Genomic DNA, 13,912 nt, shown 5'->3' on the forward strand with positions numbered 1-13,912 from the left:
TGCTGTTAAAAAGAAATTGAGACAACATCAAAAACTGGCAATTTATTAACGGAAGAATGATCTCATTGGAACTGAAAATGTATGGGAGAGAAATATATATTTTGGGAATATATGCCCCGACTAATGACACCGCAGATACCTTGAAGGATGAATTTTGGGAGGACTTGAGAGAACTAATAGAAAAAATTCCTAAGAACAAAGATATTTCTAATGGGAGATTTCAATGCAAGAATAAGAACTGAACAAAATAGCAAAGTTATTGGAAGATTTGGAGAGAAAGAGAGGAATGACAACGGAGATAGACTATGCAATCTTTGTGAACAGCTCGACTTGAGAATAAACAACACATTTTTCCAACACAAGGATATCCATAAATATACTTAAATATACTTTGTCATAGGAGACAAGACAAATTAGATCAGTTATAGATTACATTATTTCAAAACATTCACAGACATATGTTTTGAAAGATGTCAGAGTTTATAGAAGAGCTGAATGTGGATCTGACCATTTTCTTGTTAAAACAACACTGAGGTGGAACTGGATTAATAAAATATGTGTGGACAACCAGCAGTGCAGGGAAGGAGAAATGCTACAAGTGGATCAATTTAACATTGACCTACTCCAGGAAGACAGCGTTAGAAACAACTTCACCCAAAGACTGGATGCTGCAATTAACATAAAGATAAAAGGTAATACTGAAGAAATCTACGAATATTTAAAAAATACTGTTAAAAAAATAGCTCATGAAATCCTAGGCAAAAAGAAGAGCTGAGGACCAAAAAAACCTGGATTACAGAGAAAGTAAGAGCTGCTGTAGAGGAAAAGAAATTTGCATATCAGAAATGGCTGGGTGATAGGAATGATGCATATAGGAACATTTATGTTGAAAAAAAGAAAATAGCCAATCGGTTGGTAGTAGAAGCGAAAAATGAAGAATGGTAAAGGAAATGCGCAACTATTAATAGCAAATTGGGTTTCAAGCAATCAGCGGAATCATGGAAGGTCCTTAAAGACTTGAGAAAACAGAATGAACACAGTGCTGGTTTGCAATTAATACCTTTGAAAGACTGGACGGAGTACTATGAAGGACTTTTAAAAGAAGACCGGGAGAGTTCAAGACGATGGAGGATTTTGGTGTGGAAGACTCGGGCTTAAAAGTTTCTGTTAGGGAAGTGGAACTGAACTGCTAAAGGAAGGAAGGAATGGCAAATCACCTGGACCTGGAGGAGTTTACATGGAACTTCTGAAATATGGAGGAAGAGGAGTGGCTGTTCTGATACAAAAACTGTTAAATAGTATACTGAGAGGAGAAGAAATACCGAAAGAAATGATAACAGGACATATTACATCAATTTATAAGAAGGGCGATCGGAAAAGCTGTTCAAATTACAGAGGAATATGCGTCCTGAACCCGCTGTTAAAGATCCTTGGAAAATGGATCAGGAACCATTTAGAAGCCTGAATTGAGATATCAGAAGAACAAAGTGGTTTTTCAGCTGGGAGGTCATGTATAGATCATATCTTGACAGTACGAGAGATCCTTGAAAAATGCCAATCAAAAGGGAAAAAAATCTTTGATTTTCATTGACCTTGAAAAGGCATATGACAGTGTTCCAAGAAAACTTATGGGAAGCACTGAAAGAGGCAAATATTGATGGACAACTGATTAACATTATTAAGGCAATTTACAGGAATAATAGATGCAGAATTAAAGTGGGATCAGCTTTGTCACCTGAATTCCACACTTCAAAAGGCTTATTACAAGGTTGTTGCATGTCACCAACACTTCAAAATTTATATCGACATCTGCCTAAGATCCTGGTCAAAAAAATGTAATAAAATGGGATTGCCGATTAATAAGAACACCTATATTCACAATTTACTTTTTTGCAGACGATCAGGTGGTGTTAGCACAAGACTTAGAAGATGCAAAGTATGCATGTCGTCAATTGTTTGAGGAATATAAACAATAGGGTCTAAAAATCAATTTTAGCAAGACTGAAATGTTGTCTTCAGGGCCAGGACACGTTCTAAATATTGCACGTTTTAAAATCAAACAAGTCGATAAATTCAAATATTTGGGATCAATCTTACAAAGTGATGGATCATCCCAAGCAGAGATCAATAAGAGAATTACAGACGGCAGAAAGGCTATTGGCATGTTAAACTCTGTTCTGTGGAGCAAAAATATCCTACATAAAACAAAGAAACTTATATTTCAAACGATTGTACAAAGTCTTCTATTGTATGGAGCGGAAACCTGGACATTGAATAGGCGAGCAGAAAACAAATTGCTCTCCACAGAAATGGATTTTTGGAGACGCTCAGCAGGAACTTCTAGAAGAGACAGAAAACGGAATGAAGACATAAGGGAAAAAATGGAAGTGAAAAAGACTATTATTGACACCATCAGAGAAAAGCGTCTAACATGGTATGGACATGTAAAACGAATGTAAGAAAACAGATATCCAAAGGCTATCCTGGAATGGATACCTCCTGGAAGAAGGAGAAGAGGAAGACCTAGGAGGACATGGATGGATGGAGTATGGGAGTGCATGACAGCCCGAGGCTTAACCGACCAAGACACCTTGAACTGCACTTTATGGCGGGAAAAAATTCCTGACAAGAAATAACTTGTAGGCCGAGGAAACCCATTGTAAATGGAAACACTCCTCTTGATGAAGATCTATTATTATCTATTAGTCTTTGTATCTATTATTATCTATTAGTCCTTATATATTCTCATTCACTCCTCTGGAAGTGGGAGAACTCATGATGTATTTTTTTCAAATTGTTAGTTCCTTTTGTTTTTCCCTTCATTTTATTAATAACAGCTAAGTTTTCTTTGTGCTTTTTCCTTTTTGTAGGAAATATATCACTTACATTCATGCAGTAGTCCATAAAATCAAAGCTCATATAACAGTAACACTAGGAAGTATTTTGGAAGGGAATGCGAGAATAGATTTAATTTAGTGATGGAGTCTTCTGTTACTGTATCTCTGTGTCTAGTATTGCGGAGGTCATTACCATTAAAGTTTATCGTGTCTTTCCTATTAACTTTGAGTATTAGTACAAAGTCTCTTGAATGGATTATTAGCCCACTGTAGTTAGTCCATTTATGAAGTTAGCTTCTAATCTGTGGTTAGATAAGAGCATAGGGGCTCTCATCTGGTGAGTATGGGCTTGGTATGCCCAAGTTCCTGAGCTGGATATCATCATTCTTCTCTTTCTTGGTGATTCCCCCCCCCCCCATCTCTCTCTCTCTCTCTCTCTTTCTCTCTCACACACACACACACACACAGGGTAACTCAATTTTTTTTTTTTTTGGCTGGTGCAGCAAAAGCCTCAGGCTTCCTTGCACCAAATGGCTAATAGTAATAATAATAATAATCTCTTGCTTCGTGGGATAAATATTCTAAAACCTTACAAAATAGGGTTTTCTTAAATTCTTTTAATAACACAGTTGGAAGCACTTGAAGAAAAATCTAATTCTCTACAAGCTGAAATTAGGTTAAGATAACAGTATTTCTTTCTTTGTGTTTTTTTTTTTTTAATAACTAGCTATACAGAATTGGCTGAATTTCCAGATGTTGAATACACTGCTGGTGGAGCATGTCAAAATGCAATGAGAGCTGTACAGGTAGGCCGCTTAACAAGAAAATAGTTTATATATCTGCTTCAAATTATTATTTCAGTGTTTCTACACATAAATTTGATATTTGTAAAATAATAAGAGGAGTATACCTCAATATAGTACGTAGAACACTTCCGTATGATACCCTCCAGAAATTAAAACGGAAAAAATCGACAACTTACCCGGTACATTGGAGTAAAATTTAAATAATTAAAAAAACAGTTTAACACAACTAAAAGAATCTAACGAAAATATTCGAAAACGATTTTCCTTCCTGAAGCCGACAATGCTTTTTGACTGTATGTCGTGATCGCAGGAATGAAAATTACCGAATCGGGTTAAACCCGAAACTTAAATAGTGATTTTGTCTTCGTGTATGCGCGTAAAGGTCCACGCATCAGAGATCAAATATGGCCGCCGAACATTAACAGAATTCTCGTGTAATTTAATTTCTACGGTTTCTGCAATTAATAGTCATGTATTGAACATTAAGTATTTTGGCCTCATTAAATAAAAAAGTATGTTTTTCGTTAATGGCATGAAAGGCTAATTCTGATGCTGCTGAACGAGAAGCACAAACTGAGGCTTCATGTTGATTTACACGAATAATATTCGTGTAAATCAACGTGAATTTATGAATGAATCAACATGAATAATATTTGTGTAAATCAACATGAAGCCTCAATTCGTGCTTCTCGTTCAGCAGCATCAGAATTAGCCTTTCATGCCATTAATGAAAAACATACTTTTTTATTTAATGAGGCCAAAATACTTAATGTTCAACGTAATTATACGCGACCATTAATTGCAGAAACTGTAGAAATTAAATTACACGAGAATTCTGTTAATGTTCAGCAGCCATATTTGATCTCCGATGCGTGGACCTGCATGCGCAAAGACAAATAATCACTATTTAAGTTTCGGGTTTCACCCGATTCGGTAATTTTCATTCCTGTGATCACGACATATGGTCGAAAAGCGTTGTCAGCTTCAGGAAGGAAAATCGTTTTTGAATATTTTCGTTAGATTCTTTTAATTGCGTCAATTTGGTTTTAAATTGATTTGATTTGTGTTAAATTGTTTATTTATATTTTACTCTACTGTACCGGTAAGTTGTAGATTTTTTTTTCCGTTTTAATTTCTGGAAGTGTTCTATGTACTGTATTGAGGTATACTCCTCTTATTATTTTACAAATATTATTATCAACGTAGAACGTATTTGAGTATTACAGCTCTGATTCATACTATATAAATTTGTTATGTAAATTGCTAAATAAAATTGGGTTAATGTTGATCAGGATGTCTTTAACTTGTGTCAATCATGGCTTATCACTAGCAGATTGCCACCCATATTCTGTAAGTCTGACTTGTACTTGAGTTTCCTTTTTTTTTTTTTTTTAATTGTAGTTACCGAAAAGGACATGTAGTATCACTACAGGCAGATAAGAAATAAAATGGAAGTTTTCATTCACGAAAATTGTTTAAAAAAAAATCAAGCTGCAATATTATTAATACATAAATGTTTAAAGATTTTTAAAAATACACTTGTAACATGATGCCAATTCGGTTCAGTTTCTGGTTTAGTGTGCAATAAAAGCATGTCATGCAATCAGTTTACTTCCCAGAGTCCTCCAGTGCTAAATGTTTGTATTTAGTATATTAAACAGAAAAAATTGTTGTTTAATTAATGATAAAAGGAAAAACCAGTACTCAGTCATTCAGTATTGTAAAATGATGTAGCAAAAGGCCATTGTTATAAATTAATAAAAAAGTGATAACACTCAGTGACAGTGATTATAATAGTTATAGCATACACTTGTACATACTTTATGCTTGATTTAAATACATTATTTATATTCATGTATATAAAAAAAAAAAAAAACTGTATTGGACTCTTGATCAGAAACAATTTCTTCCCTATTTTTTTGAAAAATTATGATTAATCTTTGTTCAGTGTGCTGACATCTTTGGTATTAGTAGTTTCAAATGATTCAGGGAAGCAAGCTTATATAGATCAGCGAAAACAATAAATGAAATAAAAAAATACTTCCCATTTCACCTGTCCATCCACTCTAAGTAGTTTGTCTACTTTGTCCTTAAATTTCTTCAAACTGCCTACTTTCACATCAGATGGAAGTTTTGTTCCAATGATCAATTACCCTCTAGCTTAAAGCAAATTTCTGCACATCTCTCCTGCAACCATTCTTTCTCAATTTCAATATATTTCCCCTTATGTGTGTTGTTTGAGCAAGGAAGCCATTAATATTTAGCTTACTCAATATATTCAAAGCATTAAACACCTGAAACAGATCTTGAAGGTGCCTTGTTTACCGACTCTCCAATTTGCAGAACTGAAGTCTTTCTTGCTAAGTCTTTCTTGCTTTTGTTCTCTTCACTAATCTTGTTGTTTTTCTCTGTACCCATTCTAATAGAATAACATCTTTCCTGATATAAGTTCTCCAGATCCTGTATACATCATTCAAGATGTATACATGTCTGAATACATCTTGAGTAAAAGACCTGTACACAGTACTCACTGCCTTAATACAGTGGAATAATTACCTCTTTATCCCTGCTGGCATAACTCCTGTATCTTCTTCTGTGTGCCATCTCTTTGCAGATGTTAGCTGTCATCTTCACAATGGACGAATGTAGAAGTCCTAAACAAACCCTTGTTACTCTGATCATACCACTCTCTGAGGTTTGCCAACCAAGGTTTCTTTCTTTTCTCTCAACTTCTTTTTTCCATTGATCTTGCCCTGGATTTCACTAATCAACAAGTGAAATGTTACGAAAATGAAAATACCCAATCTTGACTAATTTTATGCTGCTGAACACAAAAATCTCATTAAAATTTGTTGACTGGTCCTTGTTTTCGGATTAATTGTGGTCTCGTATTAGCAAGTTACTGTACGTTATCAACTGTGGCTCTTGGTGAAACACATGGCAACACCACATTTTCAGTACCACCACGCTCTTATCAGGTGATTGGCATCACATGATAAGTTGTCTCCTGAATTGCGTCTTCAACTCTGTTGAAGTAATCCTCGAATACAGCTAAGGACGGGTTGATTCGTTCTCAGTTAATGGTTGTTCTTTGTGAGATTCCTAATTTCTGCACACTTGTGTTGTGTTGTGTATGATTGATATGCCCTTAATTTTGTGAATAGTCCAGATGACTTCTGTTACGTATGTGGAGAAGTCACACTAGCTTCAAGAAAGTGTCCCTAAACTCGAACCATAAAAAAGGCCTCTTTCTTGTACTTTGGGTGTAATTAGGCAACCAGGACAAGAACTGGGCTCCCCACATATGCTACACTACCTGTTCATCAAAACTCAACTCCTGGGTGAAGCAGACTTCTACATCAAGGATCCACCATTTTGTCCAAACCTTTATCCTTCTAAACCACGTAAAGTGAGCTTAATGAAGTCATCAGGGATCTCGAACTGCCGAAGAATAAGGCAAAGCTTTTCGCCTCGAGGTTACAACAGTGGAACTTTCTAGATCATTCTGCGAAAGGGACGTTTTATGCTTTTCGCAGTGCTGCTCATGATACGGAGGGAGCCGACAAATCAAGTCACAGACTGTTACTTCTGTATGGTGCCTTCTATTAGAAAAGGGATAACAATGAAGAAAGTGTACAGTGACGTACCCAAATATACCATCTGCAATTCATCCCATGCCTCACGGTGAAGTACTACCTATTCCCGAACCATCCAACCGTTTTTCTGTATATTCTGATGAAGATACTGATGAACATAGATTTGATATACACAACGAAGTGCAGCAGACGTCTACATCAAGGATCCACCATTTTGTCCAAACCTTTATCCTTCTAAACCACGTAAGGAAAGTGAGCTTAATGACTTCATCAGGGATCTCGAACTGCCGAAGAATAAGGCAAAGCTTTTCACCTCGAGGCTACAACAGTGGAACGTTCTAGATCATTCTGTGAAAGTGACAACATTTCCTATTCAAAATAAAGACTATGATAAATTCTATCAAACAGAAGGTGAACTCTGTAAGGGTGTTGATGGCAGTAATGAACATGAGGCACATTCCTGAAGAACGGTGACTATTTATAGACACTTTTAAGGCTAGCCTTAAGGCTGTGTTATTACATAATGGAAATATGCTGCCTTCAATACCTCTTGTGTATGCTATATACAAAAATGGAGAACACCCTGTTAGGTGTACACTATCAGAAGTAAGAGTGGCAGATATTTTAAATATTTTAAATATCGATATTTTAAATATCGATTTCATCGATATTTAAAGGTAATTGCCATTTTATTAGGACTACAAAAGAGTTACACTAAGTATTGTATAAGTTGCTTTCTCTGTGATTGGGATAGTCGTGCTGAGGATATGACTACAGGAAGAGGAGTTGGCCTCAATCATTAACACCTGGAATGAAGAACGTAACACTTAAACCTCTGGTAGATCCAAAAAGTTTTGCTTTCCGCCAGTCCAAATCAAACTGGGGCTAGTGAAAAATTTTGTGAAGGCTTTGGAAGTGAACTATCCTGCATTCACATACATGTAAGAGAATTTCCCAAGACTTAGTACATAGAAGATTACAGCAGGCATTTTCGTTGGTCCACAAATAAGGCAACTTTTCAGACTAACAGTTCAAATGTGCCCTTAGTGATAGCAAGAAATCGATGTGAAAAGCCTTTCGAAATGTTTCGACTGGTTTTCTAGGAAATGTTAAAGCCAGCAACTTCAGGCAGCTTGTGGAAAATCTCATTACTTACGAAAAACACAGAAAGCGCTACCACCACCACCATAGAATCTGAATTAATAGGTCAAACAACCATGGTTGCAAACTGTTGCTGTGCATTGCTGAGCCTCTGATGCTAATGCCTTGGACCAAACTTACACAAGACTTGACCAACAAACCATCCGGAGTACAGAACCCAACTTGACCCCTCACATTTCGAGTACTCGATTGGTCTCCCCGCTTGGTTGGGACAACACAAGCAGTGCAATCAAAGATGGGGTTTTCACGTACCTTGACAAATTCCGTATCATTGACTCCTGGACCAACTTCTCCCCACTGGACGTGACACATCTCGTCAACAAGAGACCTAAAATTGGTCCCTGGACTTGACCAACCTATCTTGGACTCCCGGTTTTGACCTCCCCACTATTATTGACTACTGGACCAGCCTTCAGTCTGGATGCAACACAGATTCGCCGAATAGAGTCCCAATGACGACACCTGGACTAGACCTATCCACCCTAGCAGCACTCACGCCGCTGGAGCCTCAACTCTGATTTCCACCAAGTTGTTGTCAGTTTCTGACTGGCTGTGCTGGTTTTCTTTCCCCACCCCACCTTCCTGCTGGTGAGGCATTGGGCATGCCACACTGTTTGCCATCTTACCTGCCAGCCCCTTCCTTCCTTCTATTTCCTACCCTCCAGTCTTCTGCCCCCCCCTTACTTTTTTCTAACACAATACTTCATTTTAGCCCCCCCGCCACTGCACTCTTCCCTCGGGTGCGGCATTGGGCTGCCACACCATCTGCAGGGGCCATCCCCTCCTTACTTTCTCCTACACAACTTGTTTTTTTTCTCATACCCCACAGGTCTAAATCTAAATACAGGCAAACCCTGTATAACACAGTACTTCTGCAACACAGTTTTGCTCTAACACGATTGATAAATTGCGGCAATCCTCGCACAATGTGGTACTTACATAACATGGTTAGAGAATTTCAGTAAACCTCTCATAACAGGGTATATTTGAGCTTTTATGCTGGGGAAACCCTGCTATTATGTTGGATGTAATTTTTCAACATTTCCGCTCTTTTTGAATCTCTGCTGTTGGCTTGCTAGTCATGAAAAAAAAAATTGAGAAATCCCTGTACTTTATTTTGTGGGGAAATCACCATGTTACATTCTGTGCTTATTGAACTTGTGGAAAAATCTAGATTTCAAAGTTTTTTATTACTATTGGATAGCACACCAGGCCATCCAAAAGATTAAGTCATCCAAATGTTGAAGTTATGTTCCTACCACCACAGTTGTTACTAGGTTAATACAACTTTTTTCATTCAGCCATTGGATCAAGGCATTATATCCACCTTTAAAACTCATTACATCAGAAAATCGTTACAATGGATTTTGGAAAAAATTGATTCTGAATATTGAAGTAATGGAGGCATGGAAACATTTCTCAGTTGTGGACTGTATCAGAAGCATAGCTTTATCGCTGAAAGGAGTAAAACCGTCATCATTAAGCGTGTGGAAAAATGTATGGCCATAGTCAGTTCATTCAGGAAATATGGTCAAACGGCAGAAAACGGAATCGATGCGATAGTAAAACTTCCTACGTCGGTAGGAGGGAGACATGGGTAGCACAGTTGATAGAATCTCCCTCCTCCTCACACTGGGTGGAAAAGACTAGAGTTTGAATCTCGTCAATGATGTGAGGAATTTTTAATGGGTCTTTTCTACAATGAGTTAGTCCGGAGTGGGTAGCATTTTTTTCCTCCCAGAATCTCATGTTTTTTGTCCAGAAAAACAGAAAATCGACCTCAGGACACACGCAATTTATAGACAATATACTCAGAGTAACATGGCCTTAGTCACCTATGCTCCTAAAAAAATAAAAAAAGATACCATTGCTTGAAGACTTTCAAGAATTACTGGTAGAAAAAGAGGCTGGCAAAGTGGATTTGGTGGAAATGGCATCAAAGGCAAAACCAAATCAATTCAAAGGATGATAGCACAGATGAAAATTCTAAACTTCTAAATTTTACACTAAAAAACATACAGGAAGGCATAAAGTTAGCTGAGAAATTAGAATCTTATTTTTTGAATGCAGATTCTTGAATGAAAGGAGCCCAAAGTTCAAAAGGGAACTTCAAAAATTCTTAGTTCCATACGATGAAATTCACATATCAAGAAAAAGCAAACTCACATAACTGATTTTTTTTTTTTTTTTTTTAAAGAGAGTAGAAGATACACCAAAACTAGAATGGTGTATTTTTGTTAGCTTTTGAAACGTAACCTCCCTTTTTGTACTTTTTTTTTTTTTTTTTTTTATCTTAGTCCCGTGTTATAAGAGGGTTTACCTGTACATCAAAATTATTGCCCAACCTATTAGGCCCTAGAACAAGTTTTTAGCAAACAACCCTATGCTCTGTTAAAATTACAACCATTGCTCAAGAAACAGCAATCATCTCATTCTCAAATCTGGTCTTAGCCACTGAAATTCCAGGAAAGTAGGTGGCAGAACCTGCCAGAGTACTCTTGCATCAGTGGTACACTCAGTCAGCCTCCCCATGGCACGGTGTGGTAACGTCGGGTCCCACTAGGGGCTTGGTGGCTAATAGACCGGATGAACAAAGGGCACCACACAATATACTGCACATGACCTCCACACACCTTCAAATCTCTGGCCTGATACATTGTACACTCGCAGAGATGGGAGAAATCCCAGGAGCCATTTTGGTGAAAAGGGATGTTCCGAAAGCTGATACTAGTGAAAAGATCCCATGTTTGATACAAGTATATTTGCTGCCTTATAAATAAAAAAAAAAATACAGTGTATAAATATAAAAAAACTACTATTTCCGTGTTTAGCACCCCAAAATCAATAAACTAAACTTAACTTTCATGCCCATAACAAGTTATGACAATTTATTGTTCAGTATTATCAGTTGCAACATCTTATATTTGTCATTCCTCATCATATGCCCTAAATATTTTAGTTTCCTCTCCTTAATGGTGTTAGTTATTTCTGTCTTTTTCTTCATTCATTTCATAATCTCATCAGTCCATGGCACTCTTAACATTTGTCTGTAACACCACATCTCAAAAGCATTTAACTTATTCTGGGTCTTCTTTGTCAGTATCCAGGCCTTAGCTCCATAAAGGAGGACAGAAAAGACAAAACATCTGAATATTCTTGTTATTAAAGGAAGCGCAAGATCACTGTGGTATAGAAGATTCTTCATTTTAAGGAAGGCTGCAGTGCTGTCCAATTCATGAGTGTGTACTTCAGTAGTCTCAGTCCTCACTCAGCATACACCCAAGATAGTGATAACTTTTAACTCTTTCAATTTCTTTGATTGATTGGAATTTTTGTTTTCATTTCTTTCTTACTGATCATAGGTTCTGTTTTCTTGATGTTTAACTTCAGACTAAAATTTTCACTTATTCTTTTAATTCTCTTAATTGATGCTTGTAAATCCTTCTCAGAGCTGACTAGCAATATAGTATCATTTGCATATCTGATTATATTTATTGTATTGTATTGTTTACTATATTTATTGTATTAATCTTTATCCCTTCTGTACATCCCTCTAAAGCTTGTTTAAAAATTTCTTCAATATACACGTTGAACAACATCGGTGATAGAATACAACCTTGTTGAACTCCTCTTTTAATTTCTGTCTCCTCTGACTCTCCTTCTGTGCATACCTTTGCTGATTTGTCCCCAGTCCTAATTCACCATTATTCTGATGTCTTTGCTATCAATTCCAATTTTCTCTAAGATTTGGAACAAATTTGTCATGTCTTATCCAATCAAAGCCTTTCTCATAATTCAAGAAGCAGATGAATACCACCTGTTTCATATCCCAACATCTTTCTATTAGAGTCCGAACTGCAAACATTGCTTCCCTGGTACTCATTGCTTGTTGGAAGCCAAATTGAAAATCACCGTTTCATCGAATATTTTATAAATTCGGTTGTGTATAATTCTTAGAAGTATCTTCAGTGCGTCTCTCATCAAACTAATTGTTATAAGTTGAGAACAACTATTTGCCATTTGCACATTTCGGTATGGTATGAATGATAATGTCAACCGTTCTCTGGGAATTTCTCCTGTGTCATAGGCCTTTTTGAGCAGACCAACCAACACCTCCACCTTTGTTACCTTTAATAGTTTTGTCGGAATCTTGTCAGGTCCACTCCCTTTCTGGGTTTATCATATTTAACAGCTATGATCACTTCTTCCTCCATGATACTTGGTCCTTCCACATTTTCTGATCTGTTAAACTTTTCATTTCTGTTGTTGTCATCAAACAGTTATCTTATAAATTCTTGCCAGCACTCAAATTTTTCTTCAATCGAAACTGCAATCTTTCTGCTCTGCTTTTTTAGTATTCCCCTACCAGTTTTATAGTGCAGTCCTAACACCTCTATCAAGACTTTATGCTTGTTGAATTGGTCATGTAAGTATTCCAGTTTCTCAATTTCTTCACATTTGAACCTCTTCCAGTGTTCTTTTGCTTCTTTTATTTCTTCCTAAGTTTGTTCTAATTTTTTTTTTTTTTTTATTCTGTTGGGTTATTTTTGTTATGCCTTCTCTTTTCCATCAGTTCTAGTATATTATTTATTATCCACTTCTGTTTGCTTTTAGAGGTTCACCTTTCAGATGATTATCTGCCACTTTAAGCACAGCATTTTTAATTGATCTCCATCTTTCATTTGTATCTTCTGGAAGGTTCTAATGCAGTTCCTTTGCTAAGGAGTCTTCAGTCTTCTTTTTAATATCCTTGTTCTCCTATTTTTGAAGGTCAATCTGTTGCTTACCCTCCTCCTGTTTTATACATTCCAGTTTCACTTTCAGTTCACCAATTAATGGGTTAGAGGTCAGAACCTATGTCAGTGCTTGGATATGTTCTTAAATGCTTCAGCCATTTTTGAAACTATGGTTGATCAAAACAATCAATTTGATTCTTCACAATATTGTTTTCTCCATCACATGGAGAATTCCATGTATAAAGTCTTTGCGGTGGCAGCTCAAAGAAGTTGCCACCGCGAAGACTTTATACATGGAACTGGTTGTCATTACAACCAGTTCAAATCTTTGTGCAAACTGTACCAGTCTGTGTCTGCAGTTGTTTCTCTTGCAAAGTCTAAATTTGCCCACAATCCCTCTACATTCACCAACTTTGGCATTAAAATCACCCATAATCACTGTGATGTCTCCGTTCTTGGATAGTTGTAGATCATCAATTCGATTTGTTTTCATAAAATGTCTTGATCTTCTCTTCATCTTTGTCAGCTGTTGGTGCATAGGTCTGATTTATGTTTAAGTTGTAAGGTTTGTTGTTATTTGAATCATCATCATGTTGTCTGAGTAAGGTAATACATTTTTTACTGCCTTACAAACTTTAGTATTAACCAAAAACCCAACTACTCTATGATTTCAGTCATCAGTGCCTGCATAATAAAACATACCATTGTCTGTAGCACATTTACTGTTGCCTGCCATCTGACCTCACTAACACCAAGAATATCAATTTTTAAGTCTG

General features: G+C 36.6%; 1 protein-coding gene across 2 annotated transcripts in view; it reads left to right on the forward strand.

Annotated features, from left to right (window-relative positions):
- The window catches only part of LOC150081498 (adenosine kinase-like), a 174,350-nt gene that overhangs the window by 59,423 nt on the left and 101,015 nt on the right, over positions 1 to 13,912 (forward strand). For both annotated transcript variants that reach the window (XM_090379332.1, XM_090379333.1), the window contains exon 4: positions 3,565 to 3,643. In XM_090379332.1, coding sequence (XP_090235458.1) covers positions 3,565 to 3,643 — 79 coding nt within the window. The remainder of the gene's footprint in view (positions 1 to 3,564; positions 3,644 to 13,912) is intronic.

This window comes from Mastigoproctus giganteus, chromosome 8 (genome assembly GCF_048544385.1).
Source record: "Mastigoproctus giganteus isolate SK-2022 chromosome 8, ASM4854438v1, whole genome shotgun sequence".
In the NCBI taxonomy this organism is placed as follows: Eukaryota; Metazoa; Arthropoda; class Arachnida; order Uropygi; family Thelyphonidae; genus Mastigoproctus; species Mastigoproctus giganteus.